Source organism: Parus major, chromosome 7 (genome assembly GCF_001522545.3).
Source record: "Parus major isolate Abel chromosome 7, Parus_major1.1, whole genome shotgun sequence".
NCBI lineage: Eukaryota > Metazoa > Chordata > Aves > Passeriformes > Paridae > Parus > Parus major.
In genome coordinates, this window is record NC_031776.1 from 30,561,725 (window position 1) to 30,581,131 (window position 19,407).

At 38.9% G+C, this 19,407-nt stretch overlaps 1 protein-coding gene across 2 annotated transcripts in view; it reads right to left on the reverse strand.

The window, feature by feature from the left end:
• Nucleotides 1–19,407, reverse strand: part of NCKAP5 (NCK associated protein 5) — a 347,069-nt gene that overhangs the window by 79,442 nt on the left and 248,220 nt on the right. For both annotated transcript variants that reach the window (XM_033516045.1, XM_033516044.1), the window contains 3 exons: nucleotides 14,452–14,520; nucleotides 7,994–8,032; nucleotides 2,691–2,810 (listed from right to left, as the gene is read on the reverse strand). In XM_033516045.1, coding sequence (XP_033371936.1) covers nucleotides 2,691–2,810; nucleotides 7,994–8,032; nucleotides 14,452–14,520 — 228 coding nt within the window. The remainder of the gene's footprint in view (nucleotides 1–2,690; nucleotides 2,811–7,993; nucleotides 8,033–14,451; nucleotides 14,521–19,407) is intronic.

Consider the following 19,407-nt stretch of genomic DNA (forward strand, 5'->3'; position numbering starts at 1 on the left):
ATGGTGTGCAGGCAATTACTCTGCAAATTCAAAACACTTGTACCAATCCATTCATTGGAAAAAAAATGTGAATGATCTGATTATTTAAGACATATGAATCATGTGTTATTTGCTTGCAATCATACACAAAAAGACCTAAGGCAATGGTGAAATCTACACTTATCTTTAAATTTTGTCTTAAAAAAAAAAAGAAATCTATGCTTCTGCTGAAATTTGAGAAGTCAAAATGTTTATGGTTTAAAAATAAGTTTATTCTGTAATACAAGAGTCTCCTAATGTCAAATATGGGATAATTTTATGGTAATATACACTGAAATCAGAGAGGCTGATATGCAGAAAAAGCAGCTAACATTACTTATTTTTAGCTTGTGCCCTCTACCATGACATTCTTCAAAATCTGTAATTTCTTTCACTTAGTGTGGCTACTCCTAGGATGAGATCAGCATTAAATAAAATTGAATTGTACTGTATCAGGAAGTATAGAAAAGGTGAAATCACTCCATTCCTCCAACCCCAGTTAGCAGAATTTGCCCATTTCCTTGATTGGGGTCATAATCTAACAGGAATGTCCTTAAGCACATATAACTTTTCTGTAGAGTGACACATTTAAAGCAATATTTACCTCCTGCTCTAAATTTGGGCTGTGTGCACTTCCAAGAAGACATAATGCAAACTGTTCTTTAATTTTATGCAGGCACACAACAGTATTTGCTCAGTTTCAGTCCTAAGAAAACATCCTTCTTCAGATGTTGCATCTCAGGCTGCAAGATCACAGACTACATATGCCATTTATTCCACTCTGGAGTATAATTAGAGGATAATTAAAATTCTGGAAACTCACAGATTTCCTGTTTTGTTTGGTTTGGGTATTTTTTTTGTAAAATACGACATATGAAGTGTTTTAACAGAAGTTATTCCTTTTCTAACATACACTGCAACTTGTTCTCTACATTTTTTCATTGGGTGGGTTAAAGTATTTTGATAGCAAGAGAACAGACATAGCAACAAATTTTTCCCCAGAGAGATCTGGACTTTCTGAATGAACTTAATTCCCTTTTGTCCTCAGCCAATAATGTCAAATCAAGCAAAAAGGGGGGGAAAAAGTCTATGTGCATTAGTTCCTTCCAAACTGTGTGAGAACAATGATGTAAAATAGTGTGAATCCCTCAGGAAATGGTGTTAGATCATTTGGTTCTTTCTTCCACCTGGTGCAGGTTCATCTCTTTCAAATTTTTTTCAGAGCTGCTGCACAATCCAGTTTCAAGGATCTCAAGTCAAAGTGTTGATCCCACTTTTCTAACTTCTGTAGCATTCCCAGAATAGCCTGGTTTTATTGTTGCCACACAAGGAATTGGGAATAGGAACTGCATTTGTAATAATGAATGGGCAGCGTGTGACTTCTGTGCAATCTAACCCCAAGCTGACATCAGCTGGAGTCAGACACTTTGGAAACAGGAAAAAGAAAGAAAAAGCTACCCCAAACCAGGAAGAAGGAGCAGTTGATGAGACTGTCAAAAGCAGAAGAGAGCAATGAAGATCCACGCTGGGGTGGATGTGTCAAAACTGTGAATGGATAATGATAAATCAGTCCTCTGTACAGGGGTCTATGAAGGAGGAAATGGGAAAGGAAGCAGGGGACAAGGGACAAGAAACCAGAAGAGAGAAGGTCCTGACCTACAAATCAATACAAACTCAAGAGACAGAACAAGAACCTGAGGACAACTCAAGAACACAGATCCCTGTGATGGTGACCTGGCACCACCCTGCCTGTGCTTTAGAGCTCCTCAATAAGTACAGTTATTTGCCCTCAGCCTGGAGATTCCCTTGCCTTTAACAGCAGCTGTGAGCAGACCGTGTTCCTGCAGAAAAGCCAGCCCACCCTGATGAGAGTCAGCAGCCCTCAGCTGTTGGACACCAGCTGGGCCAAATTTTCTTCTCAGTTACAGATGGAGAGCAGCGAGGGTTTAAGATACACATTTAATGTCAGCTATGTAGCTGGCAAAGTTCTAATTAGTCCTCATTTGCTGTTCTCCTAGCTCATGGTCAGATTTGTTAGAACTTCTGCACAGCAGCTCTACAAAAGGATGACAAAGCAATGGGTTCATTCACAATAACAGACGTTGCCAAATGAAGAAGGATACTGAAACATCTCTTGGTATTCCAGAATGGCAAATGAGTGAGATGTGGATCAATTGGCTTCTCAGCTATATCCTCCCATAAAACATTGGCAAAAAAAAAACCACTCTAAGCCTGTGAAGATGTACTTAAACTCTTGCAAGTAAGCTGAAACCAGGACAGTATCACATATGGCAAAAGTTAAATAAATGGGCTGTCTTCTCACAGGAAATTACACTGTTCACCATCAAGCAGGATGTTAAGGAATACGAGCTTCTCCCCTGCAGAGGGATAATGAACCCATATCATTCCATTTATCATAGCGAAGAATGACCTAAAAGAGTAAGTTACTCTGCAGGTATGCTCCTCTCTCCAGATTTGCACGCAATATCAGAGCTCACTGGTGCACATTTTCAGTTTCAATGGGATCAGAGGATAGATAACAGATATTTTCTAATATATTAAATCTATCAGCTGCCATTTCCCACTTACTGACATAACCTTGAAAAGAAGTATTTTATAATTTTAAGAAATATAAAGCTCATAACTTGCTTCCTGCAAAGGCTATTTCCTACCTGAAGGAGGAGGTCAGAAGCTGGTTTGACTTTCTGCTGGAAAAGCACACTTAAAGTTCGGTTCTGTTGTTCCAAATCAAAAACTCTCATTTTCAGCTTTATACATTCCTCCCTCAGACCCTGCAGCATGAGAGAAAACAGTAAGATTAGAAAGCAGGTAACAGAATCACATAAAAAGCTCTGATGTCAGATACCAAAAACTAAACACACAACTTTTAAAGTAGTATAAATTGGAAAAATGTGCTGCTTCATTTTCTCTGCTTGTTTGATCATCCATTATAGCATTAAAGAAAATCTTGTCATGACAAACAGTAACTACCTGGCTTCTCCTTTCAGAGTTTCCTGTTAGCATAAAAATGACTTTGCTAGCAATGTGTTCCATTTGGCAGCTGACAAAAAGCATAAAGCAGCAATTAATATATGAATATTGTAATAAGCAGGAACTAAGTAAAATGCATAAACTATACCAAACCAGGCAGAAGTTCAAAGTGGTACTTTTTGCCTTCAAGGTACTTTAAGATCTGAAGTCTGATCCCTCCCTTGCTTTTTCTGGAACAACCAAGTCAGTACTGCTGTACCTGATGTGGATGGGCTGGCTCTTCCCTGACATGCCAGGATGTGCCCAGGTGGGCAAGAAGGCCAGTGGCATCCTGGATTAATGAAAATACAGCAGGACCAGGGCAGTGATCTTCCCTCTGTACTGGGCACTGGGCTGGAGTGAGTGCAGAAAAGGGCAGTGGAGCTGGGGATGGGTCTGGGGCACAATTCTGATGAGGAGCAGCTGAGGGAGCTGGGGGTGTTTAGCCCGGGAGAAAAAAGAGGTTCCTTTCACTCTACAACTCCCTCAAAGGATGTTCTAGCCAGATGAGGGTTGGTCTCTTCTCCCAAGCAGCAACTGATAGGACAAGAGGAAATGGCCTCTGGAATGACCTCCAGGAGAGCTTCAGGTTGTATATTAGGAAAAAATTCTTATGGAAAGGGTTGTCAAGCATTGGAACAGGTGGTGGAGTCATCATCCCTGGAGGAATTTAAAAGCTGTGGGGATGTGGCACTTGGGGATATCTTTTGGTGGGCACTGGGTTAATGGTTGGACTCGATGGGTCCTTTCCAATACAAGCAATTCTATGATTCTATTAAAAAGATATAAAATTGGCCATTAGAAGCAGAGGTGGAGTGTAAAACCAGTCAAGCCAATAATGCCTTTCAGACACAGGTAATTATCTATCTATCTATCTATCTATCTATCTATCTATCTATCTATCTATCTATCTATCTATCTATCTATCTATCTATGTCTATCTTCAGTGTAAAACCTGCTTTTCCTGGTCACCTGAAGGAATACAGGATTCTGTCAGAGAGAGGATTTTGGAGACAGTGCAGAATCTGACACTGAGCTCTTCAGCATAATTTGTGCAGCAGCCCATTTTGGGGTAAGAGAGCTTCACAAACCAGGAAAGTTAGTCTCCTAATAAAGATTACATGTAAAAATAATAAGCTGCAGCCATATTTTGGTTGGCTTTTTTGTTTTCTATTTTAAATCTCCAAAATACTTACCCATATTTAATTTTAGGACATTTGCTGCCCTGTGGTATTTCCTAGCTCATATTACTTTCCACCATATGAAGGTGGAGAAGCAGGTCTCAGCATCCCCAAATGCTGTCCTGTCAATACCATTAACAACATGATGGCCTGGCTTGATGAGAAAACAACTCAAGAGGGGGAAACTCTAGTCAGGTGTAACTTAACTTCTTGCCTACAGTTGCTCTAACCTCTGCTGTAACCAGCGCTGAGGTTATAAGAGGTGAACACACAATAAAATACGTTCATCTTGAGACTCCCAGAAAACTGTAAACATCTTTTTATGCATATGTATCAGATTTTATGAATACTGGATGAATGCAGTTATTTTCTCCTGGTGGTTTTATAACATTTGTTTTAGGTGGCTGTCAAGTGGCTGTTCAGTTGAAATTGCAAGAGCCTTCCAACACGATCTTCAAAAAATCTTGAGGCTGATGATTTGTAAATTCTAAATGATTTCTAAAGCCATGAAGCTTTGTTTCCTGTCAGTGAGACCTCTTATCCCTGGTCTTGCACAAGGCAATCTCTATTAGGAGCAGAGACTGCAAGCACCAAGACCCATCATTATCTGTCTGTCACAAATCAGAGAATTTAAAACTGAGCCTTGGCTGTTACAACAGTGCTTAACATTTCAAGACTACTAAGGGCACTGAACAGGAAAAATGATTCACAGAAACTAACGGTGTAGAAAAAAATTAAATCTTAGCAAGACCTCTGCCCAAAAGCTTCCTATCTCACAGCTTTAAAACCATAAGATTTATGTTTCAAACTTTAGAATTTCTGTAAAAAAGTGAAATATAAGATAGTAGATTACCCACCCAGATGCTATAAACCCTGCCAGTAGTAATGCCACACATAGCCCAGAGGAGAAATGAGGTACATAAATGTAGCAGTATTCTGGCAAAATAAAGTCTGAGTTTAGAAACTTGAAGTCCTAAAATTACCAATTAATACAACTATCAAATGTCTGAAGCATATAATTCCTCCCCTGTGGGCAAAACAACTAGCTATTAAGGTAGCAATCTCTCAAATATTTAAAGTACTCCTAGGGTTTCAGTATAGTGAGAATCTCTGATGTCTGAGCATCTCTAGTCTTGCTTTATCTCTTCAGTGTGAACAAGACTCACTCTTCTCCAAAATGGGATACAATGCCCTCTGTAGAGGTTCAGAAAAATGCTGCTCTCCCTCTGAACATGCTTCTTTCTGCTTTAATTAACACTTAATTCACTTATTGTTATTTAATTGATGAAAATGGAGAAATAGTTTTCATACAGAACCCAGAGTAAAAAGAGAAATCTCCTGAATAGACTCCTATGGAGAAGATTACAATGCAAGAAGTAGATACACAGGTCACAAAATGATTTTATTAAATGGTTTAGCTCCAGTTTCAAACTGCTGATCCAGGTCTTACATGGAAAATAAAAATTTAAAAAATCCAGTTCTCAGCAGTCCAATCAGCTCATGTTATATGAGAAGTCTTTGGGTGGAAGGAGAAAGAATGGATGTTTTTAGTATTATAGCATACAGGTTTGCCTCAGTTAATTTTGTTGGATGTCTGACTTCTTAAATTTCCTAGAGGCGAAATTTTCTATTAGTAAGTGGTAGAAAATCCATAGAATTTTGCTACATAAAATTGTGAAATTATTCTGCGTGGCTAACTCAGCACAAACTCAATTTAATGTAGGTTCTCCAGTCACATCAAGAAAAAGTCTTTCATGTTAGAGAAATTCTATATGTATTGTAACAAATTACATACTTGAAAAGTGAACGTTTAAGACTGTAATTCCATTTCAAGGATTCAGTGACATTGATAAATCACTCAAGCTTTGCTCACTCAATTTGTGTCACCAGAATCTCTCAGTGGGATCACAATCTTTCCACATCCCAGCAAGTACACGGCGCTTTACTCGTTACATTACAGCATGCACTTAATTTAAGTGAAAATTAGTCCTTGAGGGATGATTTCAAATTCACAGCAAAGCCCACGCAGTGTGTGCTACTGTACAGAATCACTCTTCTCCCTTTTGTGAAAGCTCTCAGCTTTTCTTGCAGCCTTGCTCTGCTCCAGAGGTGTGTTATCTCTCTGTGGCATGACTGACTCTGTCTCACTGCTCAGCTGTATGACGGTAGATTTATCTGTTTACCAGCTACTATTTGGGTTCTGATATCTACCCTTCTGGGACTGGTGTGAGGAGTGCAATTTCCTCTCTATTGTACACTATTGTGTTCCTGTCTTTTCTCATAAAAGGACTTATATGAACGGTGTCAGGAGCACTATAACAGTTAATATTCATTAGCATTTGGAAAAGTACCCTCTTTCCTCTTTCTATGGATATTAAATTAGCTGTTATTACTCAGTAATAGGTAAGCAGCTGTTAAATCCGATCAACCCTAAATAAATCACTTTATTAAATGTATTTGGATCTGGTTTTATTGTATCCTTAGGAACTCCTTGGTTCCTATGGGTTTGGAAGGATTAATTACTGAGGAAGTATGTAGTCATCAAAATGTCTTTGCAAAGGAAATCAGGAAGCTCCTCTTTCCATTTGGGAAACAATCAAAATATTCCCAAACTGGAGATTAATATATTGAGATTAACCCTCTGGTGAGTATTTCACCATATATGGTTTTATAATTCAAAATGTGTGTGAGGTTTTCCTGTATATTAAAATGAGAATATTCCTCAATTTCCATTTAAACTGTATTGAAACACATATTTGGGACTTTTTTAGAAAATACTTCAAGATGTATTTCCAGCAGGTGTCACAGGAACAGCTCTGATGATGCACAGACCCTACTCCTACGTGTAAACAGAGAAACACAGCGCAGACAGCAAACCTCCCTGGATGTCATGGCTCACCCAAATCACCTCTGAGCTCCAGCACTTCCAGCTGCTGGAAGGCAGTATCCCTCTTCCAGAGTAAAAACCTTTGTTGTGCATCTAAAAATCATGAGATGAGCAATGATACTTTAAATGCTGCCTGCCCCCTCTTTCTGCCCCCACTCTTCCCTTTGCAGGGAGCGCTCTGGGTGATGTCCTGCTGGGCAGAATGATGTCCAGAAAGGGAGGCTTTGGAGCCAGTCCTCAAAAATTATTTGCATCTAAAATACTTTTTTTGCATGTGGCAAGAGTTTTTTTGATTATTTTAACTTGGTGTTTCTTGCTGCATTTTAAGAACATTATTACTTGTCCTGTCATTGAGGGTAGACAAAACAGTTTATATTCTTCTTTGCACTATCTGCTTTAAAAGACTACATTTATGTCTCTTTTTGAATCATCTTTTAAAAACTAAATGATCCAAAGCATTTTAATAATGCCACATCCATCAAGTGGTCTAGACCTCACAAAGGATCATTCCATGAATATTGAAATGCTCATAGCTTATTGTTACAGAACTTTAACTTTTGTTTGCCTTTCCCTCTTTCGTCCCCCTGACAAAAGGAAATAATGGAATTGTGTTTAACTCAAAGACCACTTCAGAAAACCAGAACTTTAGACATGACTTGATGCAGAACAGATGTAGAAGCCACAGTGAATCTTTTCATTGTGCCAGGTTTGCAATTATCCTACAAGTATTTTTCCTGCTCAGTACTTCCCCTGCTTACTGAATGTGTGAACACAGTTTAAAAATGGATATTATTTAAGAATATATATATATCTTCAAATAAACAATTAATATATGCAAGATATAAGTTACACTGAAAATATCCAAATCACAACTTACCTTTTGGGTAAGTAGAGCCTGAACAACCTGATTAGCTACCTGAAAGACAAAAAGTAAGCAAATTTATATATCTTATCACATGAGTGAATGCAATACCTTCTTTTGTGGCCTGTCCTGGTTTCAGCTAGGGCAGGGTTAATTTCCTCTCAGTAGCTGTCACAGTGTTGTGCTTTGGATTCAGAATGAGAATGATGTTGGTAACACACTGATGATTTGGTTTTTTGCTAAGTTGTGTTTATCCTAAATCAAGGACCTTTTTTTAATCTTGTCTCTTGCTCTGCCAGTGAGGAGCGTTGCTGGGACAGGTGACCTGAACAGACCAAAGGAAATTCATGTGTCATTCCAAAGGGAATGATGTGTGATATAAACTGGGGGAGTTGCCAGGAAGGAAACCTCTTATCTCAACATACAAATTTTGTGCTGGTTCTTCACCCCATTCTGTTGGATTTGAGCAAGTGGCTGTGTGGTGTTTCATCTCCATCTGGGCTTAAAACCACGACACCCAATGTGGGGCCCAAAGGGTTAAGGACAGATTTGACCAGAATGTGTTAAAAGATTGTTATAAACATTCACTGTATTGGTGTCACAGCTGCCAGTGGCTTTACACTCCACTTTCCCTCTACAGCCATCACCATTTCTAGTGTTTTCTTTATTTACTAGTTTCTCAATCAGATGATATCGATAAGAAAACATAAAAATCACATCAACTGCTTCCATGCTTGTCCTCATTATAAGCATATCATAAGTACCAATTTCAGTGTGACATGAGGGGCATCTGGTTAATTTCTGTCATCTCTTCTTTGCAGTAAATTCAACTTTCACAGTTCTTTCTATATGTGGTTGGTATGCATCAGCATGGACTGACTGCGTTCACTAGAGTAGATTTTTACCAGCCAAGGATGGAGGCTTGAATGTTTTCATGAAGTTTAATTGTTTCTTGATTAAATATTGACAAAATGGTACATCTATCATGACAAGCAGAAACCATAAGGTGACACAGAAAATTAAAGTACCTACTGTCATCGAAATGTGGTTGGAATTCACCCTACATGGCATAATTGACTTGAATGAGATTACACACCATTGATTTGCAGAACCATATATTCAACAGGGAATTTTTGAAGTTATTTATTTTATACTTCCTTTCTAATTTATATTTACCAGCAAGGACAGGAGCAGTGAGGTGGAAGAAGGAGAGAGAGAAAGACAGACTGAGGTAAGATTTTCTGTTGATGCTGTCTAACTTGAAGGTTCAACACCATAAATGCACATGTTATCACACAATGTGATGATTTATTGTTTTCCTCTTGCATTTAGGCAGAGCGAGTAGAGAGATGTCTCTCTTAGATAAAAGAGATTTTTGATTTGGTTTTGGTTTAGAAAAATGACAGTAAAATTTATGCAGGTATCACTAAACTGCATTGATTATCATTACTCTTGGCAAATTAAATAAAAACCACCACCACCACTAATGTAAACTCAGTTGGGAGAAAAGTTGGAAGCTAATTCACTTCTGTAAATAATTTACCACTGCTAGATACAAAAGCTACACTTGATCCATACCCATAAAATTGCCTAGTAACAAATATATTTTCCAAACTGGCCCCTAACTTCAGGCAGCCTGTGAAACAGCACTCCAAAAGAATAGCTCTATACATGATTTAACAGAAGACACAGACTAATATTAGAACAGTAATAACCAGCAGAAGTAAACATGCTAGGGTTTTGAAAGCCCATGTGCCTTGCCCTGCAGGCTCTCAGGCTCTCCATCCGACACTGTTCCTTCTGGCAGGTACTTTAAGGTCTGTTTGCTCTGCCTGAAAATTGAACAAACCATAGTGAATACATTATTTCTTTACTTTCTGACACGGAGTTACTTTACCAAGGAAGAACTAAAAGGCTCTTTGAAGTGTGCACTAGTCACTCACAACAGCATAGCCTACAAAATGACTCCTACAGCTTTACATATTGTACAGAGGAGCGTAAATGGCATAATATTCCAAACGGGAAAAAACCTGAACCTGCTGATGCATATATGACAAATTTTCCAGCTTTTGAGTGAAGATAGGTATCTAAATGGAAGTACCTGCCAGTGATACTTAGCTCCCGTGGAACTCAATAAGAAAGATATGTAACCAGGTTCTTTAGAGAAATGTGGCTATTTTTTTATATTATCTAGCAACTTGCCAAAACAACGTTGTTATTACCATTCAAGATTTTCAGGTCTGTATTTTTGGTATTCAGCAGGAACAGAGGTGGGAAGCCTTCAGTGAAATGTTCTGCAGTTACTAAAATTAATTTAGCACTCAATAAGTGGAATCATAGCCAAATGTTTGCATTTCAAATGAGGTTGCCATTCTACTCCTACAGCATATGGAAATAAGCTGCTAAACTCAACAATCTACTTCATTTTAACTTACAGGTATCAGGAGACACCATGGATGTGAATGAACAACATGAACCAGCTCCACAAAACTGATAGTCACAACCACCAAAATCTGTGGAAACTGAGATCACTGAAGGCAGAGGAATTGACTTTTGAGATGCAGAAAATGCGAAAATGTGAAGTTCCCAATTATATGAGGCGTAACTGTGGCTCAATCCCAGTAAAAGCAGGCTGTAAAATGACTTGACCTGTGCTAACTGCAGTTAATCAAGGTGAAACAAGGAACAGAAGAGAGCTGGCTGGTTCCTTGGACTGCTGCTCTGCAGACAGTGACACTCCTTGCTTTCACACTGCCCGCCTTTCCTTGAACCTAATAGCCAAGATCTTTAGGTGATGTTTCCTTTTCTGGATTGCAATAAAAGAAATAAAAGATCCAGCTTCACTTTTCCCTTATGCAATTATGTTTACAAATATATGTCATAAAGTGGTCTTAACAGAAAAGGTATAAAAGAATGAATCAAAGAAAAGAGACCCTAATGCAACATCTGTTACGCCTTTTACAAGTACTGAGATTTTACACAGCTGCCTTTAGTGCATGATTCCATATGCACAAAGACATTTCAAGGGTTCTAAAATAAAAGATTGATCTTTTATTCAAATCTTAAAAACAGGATGCCTTTTTTTGAGATAACTCTGCATTTTTGATTAGTTAATTCTTAAAACATCAGCAAAAATATGAACTACCCCGAGTTGTGTAATTTCCTGCATGTGAATTCGGTGAAGCTCTGACAGAATCTCAGTTGGCACAGTGATGTGAATAACCACGACATTGCCACCTACCAATAAACTGACAGCTGGATTCCACAATAGGAAACTGGGATTAAGCGTGTTAACCTCAAAGCCCAAAGGTACAGGAAGACAATCCTGGGTTTTGCATTAAATTTTTCCACAATGGAAAGATACATTTATGGAGTATGTCTGAATTAAATAAGCTCTTTTCTTATTTATAAAGTACTGGAACATTTCAATGACACTTTTTTCCAAATACTATTCCAAGTTTTTTACATTTACACTTCAGAGGTGAACAATTATTCTAAAATCAGTGAATAATAGTTAAAATTCATAAAGGACTCTGCTCAGCTTGACTCGTATGCTTTTCAGATTTAATCTCTCTGAACATTTGAGTTTCATTGAATTTTACCATGAAAATGATTACAGAGCATGCATTTTTATGTCACAGTTGCAGGCATTTATACAATATTAAATGTAGGGCATCATATGAATGAAAAGTATTATGTAAAATAACCGATTTAAAAAAAAAATTAGGGAAAATAAAGGCAAGCATAGCTTTAAAAACTCAACTCTGGTATCTCCTTGCTACAGACAGGCAGAAAAATCACAGTGGCTATTTTTACTTCCTTCATATTCAGCTTAATGGCCACCAACACCTGAGCAGAGAGCACACTGTGCATAGCAAGTGTCCTTATCACTCCTCTGTGACCCTGTGGGACCACACAGGTGACACTGCCAGGGTGGCCAGGTTAAATGGTGCTTGAGTGCCCTGAGCAGAGCTGTGTGCCCAGGGGAGAGAAGCTGCAGGCTGAGGTTGCTGGGTGATGAGTGAAAGATGGCAGCAGTCTCTCAGTAGTTATCAAATGATGTTCCCAGCCTGCATTTCCTCAAGGGCCTGTGGAGCCTCCCAAGATGTGACAGCCAGAAGGGCCAGGTGACAGCTGGGGAGGGAAGCACTCCTTGTGCAGCAGCCCAGGAGAAACTCATTGCACTCACAACTAATTTGACTACAGAGGCAAAATTAAAAAATTAAATGACGGTTGTAGTAGGCACTCACACGTTTCAGTGGCAGCTTCAGCTGTCTCAGGTTTGGGTGTGATCACAGCCCTGTGTTCCCAGGAACAGCTCTGCTCCTCAGCCCAAACCTGCCAGGTTCCCCTGAGGCAAAGTGGGGCTGCAGCACAGACTCATACACGGCTGCTCCTGAAATACAGCTGCTCCTAAAAACACTGAACAGCTTCTGAGAGCCAGACTAGGGAAAGGCTGAAGAAATCTTCACTTTCAAGAAGAGGGGCTGGTGTAAGATGAGTTATGAACAGAGCAACCATCAGACTTAAAGACCTTAAGAAAAGAAATTTTCCAGTGGAGATATTTCCAAATATTTAAAAATTTTTAAAAAAATCTTTATGGAAAGCATTTTATTTGCATAAGATCTGTAGTAACAATCCCTGTCTGGAAAGGACTTTTTGGTTATTAGCTAATTAAATTTCTGCCTCATCTCCTATTCTCCATATTGTCACTATAAAGAAACAGGGTGAGAATGTGTGATTTCTTGTGCTGCCCCACCAAAGGAACTGCTCAGGATGCTGACCAGGGACTCCTGCAGAATTTGCAACTATTAAATGCGGTTTTCTTGCCTCAGTCACTGGCAACAACTCTTTCACCCCAGTGACCAGAAGGCATTAGATCCAAGCTTGTGTCAGCTGAAACAATGCTGGTTACAGTGCCTCTGCCAAAGCATTGTGAAACACACAAAAAGGAATGAGATAAACAAAAAATAAAACAAACAAGCCCAAACCCACAGGTGGTGAAAAGCACTTTTTCCTGAAAAAGTTGACAAAGTGAGAGAAGGTGGATACAGCTGTGATAATACAGAAGAACTGAAAACAGCCAACGTAATGTTGAAGATAGTAAAGTTCAGAGCATAATTTGATTTAATTATATGATCTTTAAACTGAAACAGTGTGTGAAAAACAATCTCGGGTCAGAAATCCATCATGTTACTGCAAACAGAATAAAAACATGTTTTCTGTCCTTATAATCTGCATGGAGTGTTTTGCTGAAAGGGACAGTTACAGTGCTTCACTCATTTCCAAAACTAAATATGTAAGCAGATTTTTTCCTAGACAATCACAGAATAGTTTTAAGTCAGGCTCTGTAATTTAAACAGAAATTAGCAATTATGTGGTAATTTCATCCTTATCACCAAGATAGCCATGCATGGCTCAAGTGTGCACTGAAAGAGTGACTCAGGCCACTGCAGACAAAGGCTCTGCTCGTACCCCACAGCCACAGGACGGGCAGAGCATGACCCAGTGGGAAGGTGTATCTGTAAATTCCCTAACCAAAATATGCCATAGTAGCAAAAGAGAGGATTTGCTGATGAAAATACACACTAAACTGGAAGTTTCTAATACCATGAGCTGTATTGCTCGTGCTTCTAACACTTCAGGAAATGTTGATTAAAAATTCCAAATCTGGTGTGAGGATTGGAATTGTCACCTTCCCTGGCTGGTTTGCCTGCTCAAAAACCCTTTTCTCCAAGGAACAGCTGAGGCTCTTCTTGTTCTGTTTGCATATCAGCTAATTACTTATGCCACAACACATCCTTATTATGGGATGGGAAATGATTTCTAGCAAGCAACCCTTGGAGCCACTGAGAGCTTTAAAACTGCTTTAAACTCTGAGGCAGGTTAAAGAGCCTTATTGGGAGGAGCAGTGAGCATCAGTGCATGTGCAGAAAGCTCCATGCAACAGGAGACAGCTGACACTTCTGCAATGTAGGCACTGCTGGAGTGCTCAGGCAGGAAGGGAGGGGTGAATTATATTCTAGCTGTAACTGGAAGTTCTGATCTAGCTAGAAAAAAACTCAGCATTAAAAGCTGAGAGATTCAGTTCCAGGGTTATGGAATGCATTACCTGGGAAAGCTGAGGGATTTTTGAGGGATTTTTGGTGGGAGAAGCCACTGCCACAGGTGTTCCGCTGTACAGAGGAGGAGTCCACAATTATCATCTCCTCCTCCACTGAAAGCACTGAAAGCAAGGCAGCTCTATGTATTGGACACAGGGATATCAACTTTGCAGCAGTCAAAACAGGATTTATGGCAGAGGTCACAGAGAACAACACCTTTGACTGCCAGACACGTGTTCTTGAAATTAATTAGAATGAGGTAATACGAAAATTGAGGAACAATGTCAACCTTCTAAGAGAGAGAGAGAGATTAATTTGTATTAATTTAATTATAGTAGCAGGTAAGATCAACCTTTTTATCTGCCTTACCTCATCGAGACATCTTTCATACTGTTCTCTCTGATTTTCATTTTCCAGAGCCAGTGCTGAATTCTCTGCCTACAGTAAAATGGAATAAATAAATAAATATGTAAATTTAGCAAAGGATATCTTTCACCACCTGACAATTCATAAAAATCCCCAGGGGGCTTGCCTACTGTACTTCTTCCAGATCCAGAATAAAACACACTGAACAATTTATTTTGCTGCAGGTTGGTGCTTTGAGTAAAACCAGAAGTGACATTCATTTATGAGATTATTCACACCCTGCATTACAATTTGGAACAATATCATAGCAGATATTCCACGTATGTCCACCATCTCACCTTGTCAGGTGCAATAGAGTTGGCAATGAAACACAATAAAAGATATTGACATATCCTCTCTCTTTTCTGTTTAGAGGGAACCTGCTACCTGAGAACCACTTGGACACAAACACAGGCAGCCGCTGTCACAGGGAAACAAAAGCCAGCATCATGTAAACTTTTCACTGTGGCAGCCCCTCTCAAGCCTGGTTTCTGCAGTGGGGAACCCCACATTCACATGTCATTCTACAGCTAATTGGTGAATTATTACATCCTTTAACTGACCCTGAAAAATTTAATAGTCTTTACTTACAAAAAAGTTTGATTATTTCAAGAGTTAGAGGCATTTTGCTACATCTAAATGCAGTCTTGAAGTCAAACGTTTTTCTCCCACATATGAAATTTTAAATATGATAAAATTTCCTGTGCAATAGGGCCTTTCATCTGTCTTTAGTTTTCATTACGCTCACATTTCTGCATAGTGAAAACTTAAAAATAGCACAATCTGGTAAGTAAATCACAGTAAAGTATTTTTCTCTATATATCTGTATTGACTTCAGGAATTCTTACAGTATGGGAAAAGGAAAATCTCTAAAGTGTGATGTAGTTTCATCAGAGCAAGTTTCAACTAGTCTTCTCTTAAAGACTGGGAAACTAAAACAACATATATAAAAATCTGTGAGTTAAAACTGGCTCTAAAAATCTCTCTGCCTCCCATGCATAACTTCCCATCACATAACCATAACACCAAAATCAATACATTCCCATAATTACAACTATTATGCAATTTACAGTACTTGCATTACTTTAACCTTGTGTTAACCTATAAAACTTAAATAAGTGCTGTTTCAAAGGGATTGTGGTTACACAAAACAACAGTGATAAATATAGTTAGCATTTGTAGTTCTGGAGGAAAACTAATGTAATGTGCTGCATGGAATGACTCCGTGAAAGATGCACTGTTACCTCTTCCCTGTTAAAAAAAGGCAATGAATCAACAAAATAAGATTCCCAAAGTCTATTAAATTGATTCATTAATAAAAATTTCAAATTCAGCTGAATCATAAAAGTAAGGCTATGAAGCAAAAGCAAATGTACACTATTATCCAGCATCTTGAAAGAGATTGAAGAGTAAAAGTGTGCTAAGAAACAAGGGCATATAGAGTTTACTTATTTAAAAGTCTAAATAAGCAAGTGTACAGAATCTGTGCTTTATCTCCAGGGTACAATTAAAGCCAGCAAAGGTGGTAAAATGCTCTGCATCATATTTTCACAATGTCACCTATGAATGGGTTCAACATATGGCTATAAAAAGTCTATGGGTGATCCTGCAGAGAGCACTGTGAGATGAGGCAGCAAAAAGCAGCAGATGCAAAAGTAGCAAAGAAGAAGAAGCTGCAAAAGCAAAAGCAGCAATAAGAAATCAGAAGCTGGAGGGCAAATAGTCCTCCAGACTGAAGAGGCCATAGTTTGCTTTTACAGACATATTCTTGCAGATTGATTGATAAAATAAAGAGATGTTCGTTACACAAAAATATTCCTGAGTTAAAGATTTTCAGACATTTTCGCTATGAACATCCCCCTAAAATGCCATCCAAAAGAAATTCTTACTGTTTTGAAGCAATCATTAAAGGATTAGTCTGCACAGACTTCCACTCACACACATTGATATACTTATGGATTTTGGTTTTAATTTTCATTTTTATTAGCATAAAAATACATTGTGTGATTTTATCCTGAAATAGTTTGGGCTGGCTGCTTACACGCAGAAATGTGTAAAAGAACTACAGCACACACTTGAACTACATGAAATTTACAGAGAGCTCCCCATGCTTCTCTGACTCCATGTTTTGGAATGCTGTAAAATGAAATGCTAAATCATCCTGGATCTATTCACTGAACCTCTGATTTCAGCAAGCTATTCCATTACAGACAGGCTACTAAAATTAGGAAATCTCAACCTGACAGCATTATAAATAAATGTTACATTTCAGCTCTTATCAATCCACAGTGGAAACATCTGTATAATAAAACCTATTCTCACACTGCTGGCTTTAAAATTGTGGTGAAAGGATATAACACAGTCAGTGCTAGCTTGACTTCTGTGCTTCTTGATTGCCAAGCAAATCATGCCTATTTATTTGGCATTTTTGTAATGAGGACTAGACTAGAAGGGAACACTTGACTGACTTTGCTTTACAATCTGTGCCAGTTCCTACAACATGGGAAAACCAGTACTTGATATATTAAATCACTCTACAGTGCAACCAAATACTTCATAATAATCATTCCCCCAAAAGTATTCATTTGGAAAATTTCTAATAGCACTTACAGTCTCAAAACCCTGCCTCCTAATCCAAACCTTCATTTATTTAGCAGAAATCACTGGGTTTTGATGTTATTGTAAGGCTGCTCAATTTTTGCTCCAAAGGATCTGCCTTCCTCTCGTATTGTACATTCTGGGCATCCTCTGCCAGTTAAGCAGAGAACATCTCCTTGAAGGAAACTGCTATTAAATTTCCATTTTTATTTTCAGGCCACACTTAGAGAAGGCTAAGCTGCAGGAAGAAGTCCCCCTCTCTTCTCACAGCTCAAAGGGTTTTGCACACTTGCAGGCACCCAGGGGCAGTGACAGCTCTGAGCCCAGGGCAGGCATTAATCCCATCCCTGACCTGGCAGGGGACTATGCAGGGAAAACTGAGCTTGCTGAGAACTGAGAACATGATCTGATATAGCCACTGATTTCTACAGTGATCCTTAGTTGTAGGCATAGCTGTCCTCTAGGGATTTGTGTATATTTTATGTCCCACAAAGAAATGAACAATCATTCTCTGTCCCTCAGCCTTGCTAACACTGAAAGCCTGGCACACACAGAGCTCTCAGTGCCTGCCACCAGCACCTCAGGCACACACACAGCATTTCTTGGGGGGACAGCAGCATTCAGTCAGCCAAAAGTAACTGTGGCATAACTCACCATTAAATGAAACATCAGTATGTGCTGCTTTTGGGTCATTACGGATTCAAGGATCCTAAAATGTCAAAATAGACATCCCCCCCAGTTCTGATTTGGAAGAAAGTATTTTGCACTAGAGTCTCTCCCAACTTTGAAAAATTTAAAGATGACTTGGATAATGCTAAGCACCCTCCAACTTCCTGAATTGGAGACAACGCGTTTCTGAATTGTGAGGTGGAATTTGAAAGGTAAAACTTCAGACTATAAGAAAACAGGCTCCCTTGAACTGATACCACTGTCAACATATAGTCATTATGAGAGACTTTGTCAACTGATTTTAATTCCTTCCTCAGGACAAACATAGCTCTGGTAATGATAAAAATTCTTTGAGTCAGCTAATAGCTTTCTCCTGTAGATATTTTTCTCTTGTGGGGCAGCTGTTTGCATGGTTGCAAAGTTAATAAAAAGCTACACACCTGATGCAATCCTCTGCACTTTTATAATGACAATGAAATTAATTAAAACATTGGATTTTCTACTAGAATGCACAAATAAAAGAGAAGCATGATTAAAAGAGAATTATGTACTAGATAGTTTTCCTAACTCAACCTTTGTCTCAGAGTTGAGACAAAACAAAAGGGTGGGAGGGAGAAGAAAGAAGAAAGCAGGGAGTGATATGCATTTTGCACTAAGGGGAGAGGAGATCACAGAACCATAGGCTGGTTTGGACCAGAAAGGACCTTTAAAGATCGTCTAGTCATGGGCAGGAGATGAAGGTCTAAAGGTTGTATGTCTAGTTAGCAGCTCAGCATGCTCTGAAGGTATCATCAATAAAGGTCAAGAGGAACAAAGTTATGACAGTGAACTTTAAAATCCCTGACAGAATGCTACCCCACAGTTACCATGTGCTCTCCTTTGTTATTCATATTAAACTGTTTGTGCATTTGTAGAAAGCTGTATCGATTTACACAGACATTCATTTGTCATGCCCAGTGCAGTGTATTAAGAACTGTCCAAGCACTGCAAATGTACTCAGCAATTTTTCCCTGCTTTCAACCTCTGATTTTGTATATTTGAGCTGAATTCTGTGCAGCTTCCTACAACACATGAGAGGTCAAACCCTGTTGTTGGCAAAGTAAGAAGTGATGCTGTTGCATTTTTTCCTTAGGTCCTTGGAGCATTTTTGATAAGCTGATTTTCTAGGAAGAGTTTACCACTTGAACCACCTCTGTGTCTGTGGTCACAGGGAACTTGTTGCATGTTTCTGGCCCTGATATGCATAAAATTTGTCCTTTGAAAGACTAATCCAAGAAATTGTCAGAGAAAAGTTTACCACCATACTTATGGTGGTCAAAAGAGCTGAAAATTACATTTGTGCTTTTAAATCAATGTAATTGTAGCAACAAAAGCCTTAATTTAATTCCAGCACTATAACAGCATTTCCACTGGCCACTTTCCAGTGCCTTTTATATTAGTTAAGACAGCTCTTTGCTAGGAATAAAATGGGAACTGCACCTCAAGGCCACCTGCCAACATTTGGATGTTTCCACCTTGTTCTTTACACTTTTTCCCACAACAGATCAAAACTTGAGGCAACCACGGAGCATCTCCCTGCTGGACAGCTCTGCTCCCTGGCCCTACATCCCCAGGACACTGAGACTGGGGAGTGCCACCTACTGATGAAATAAT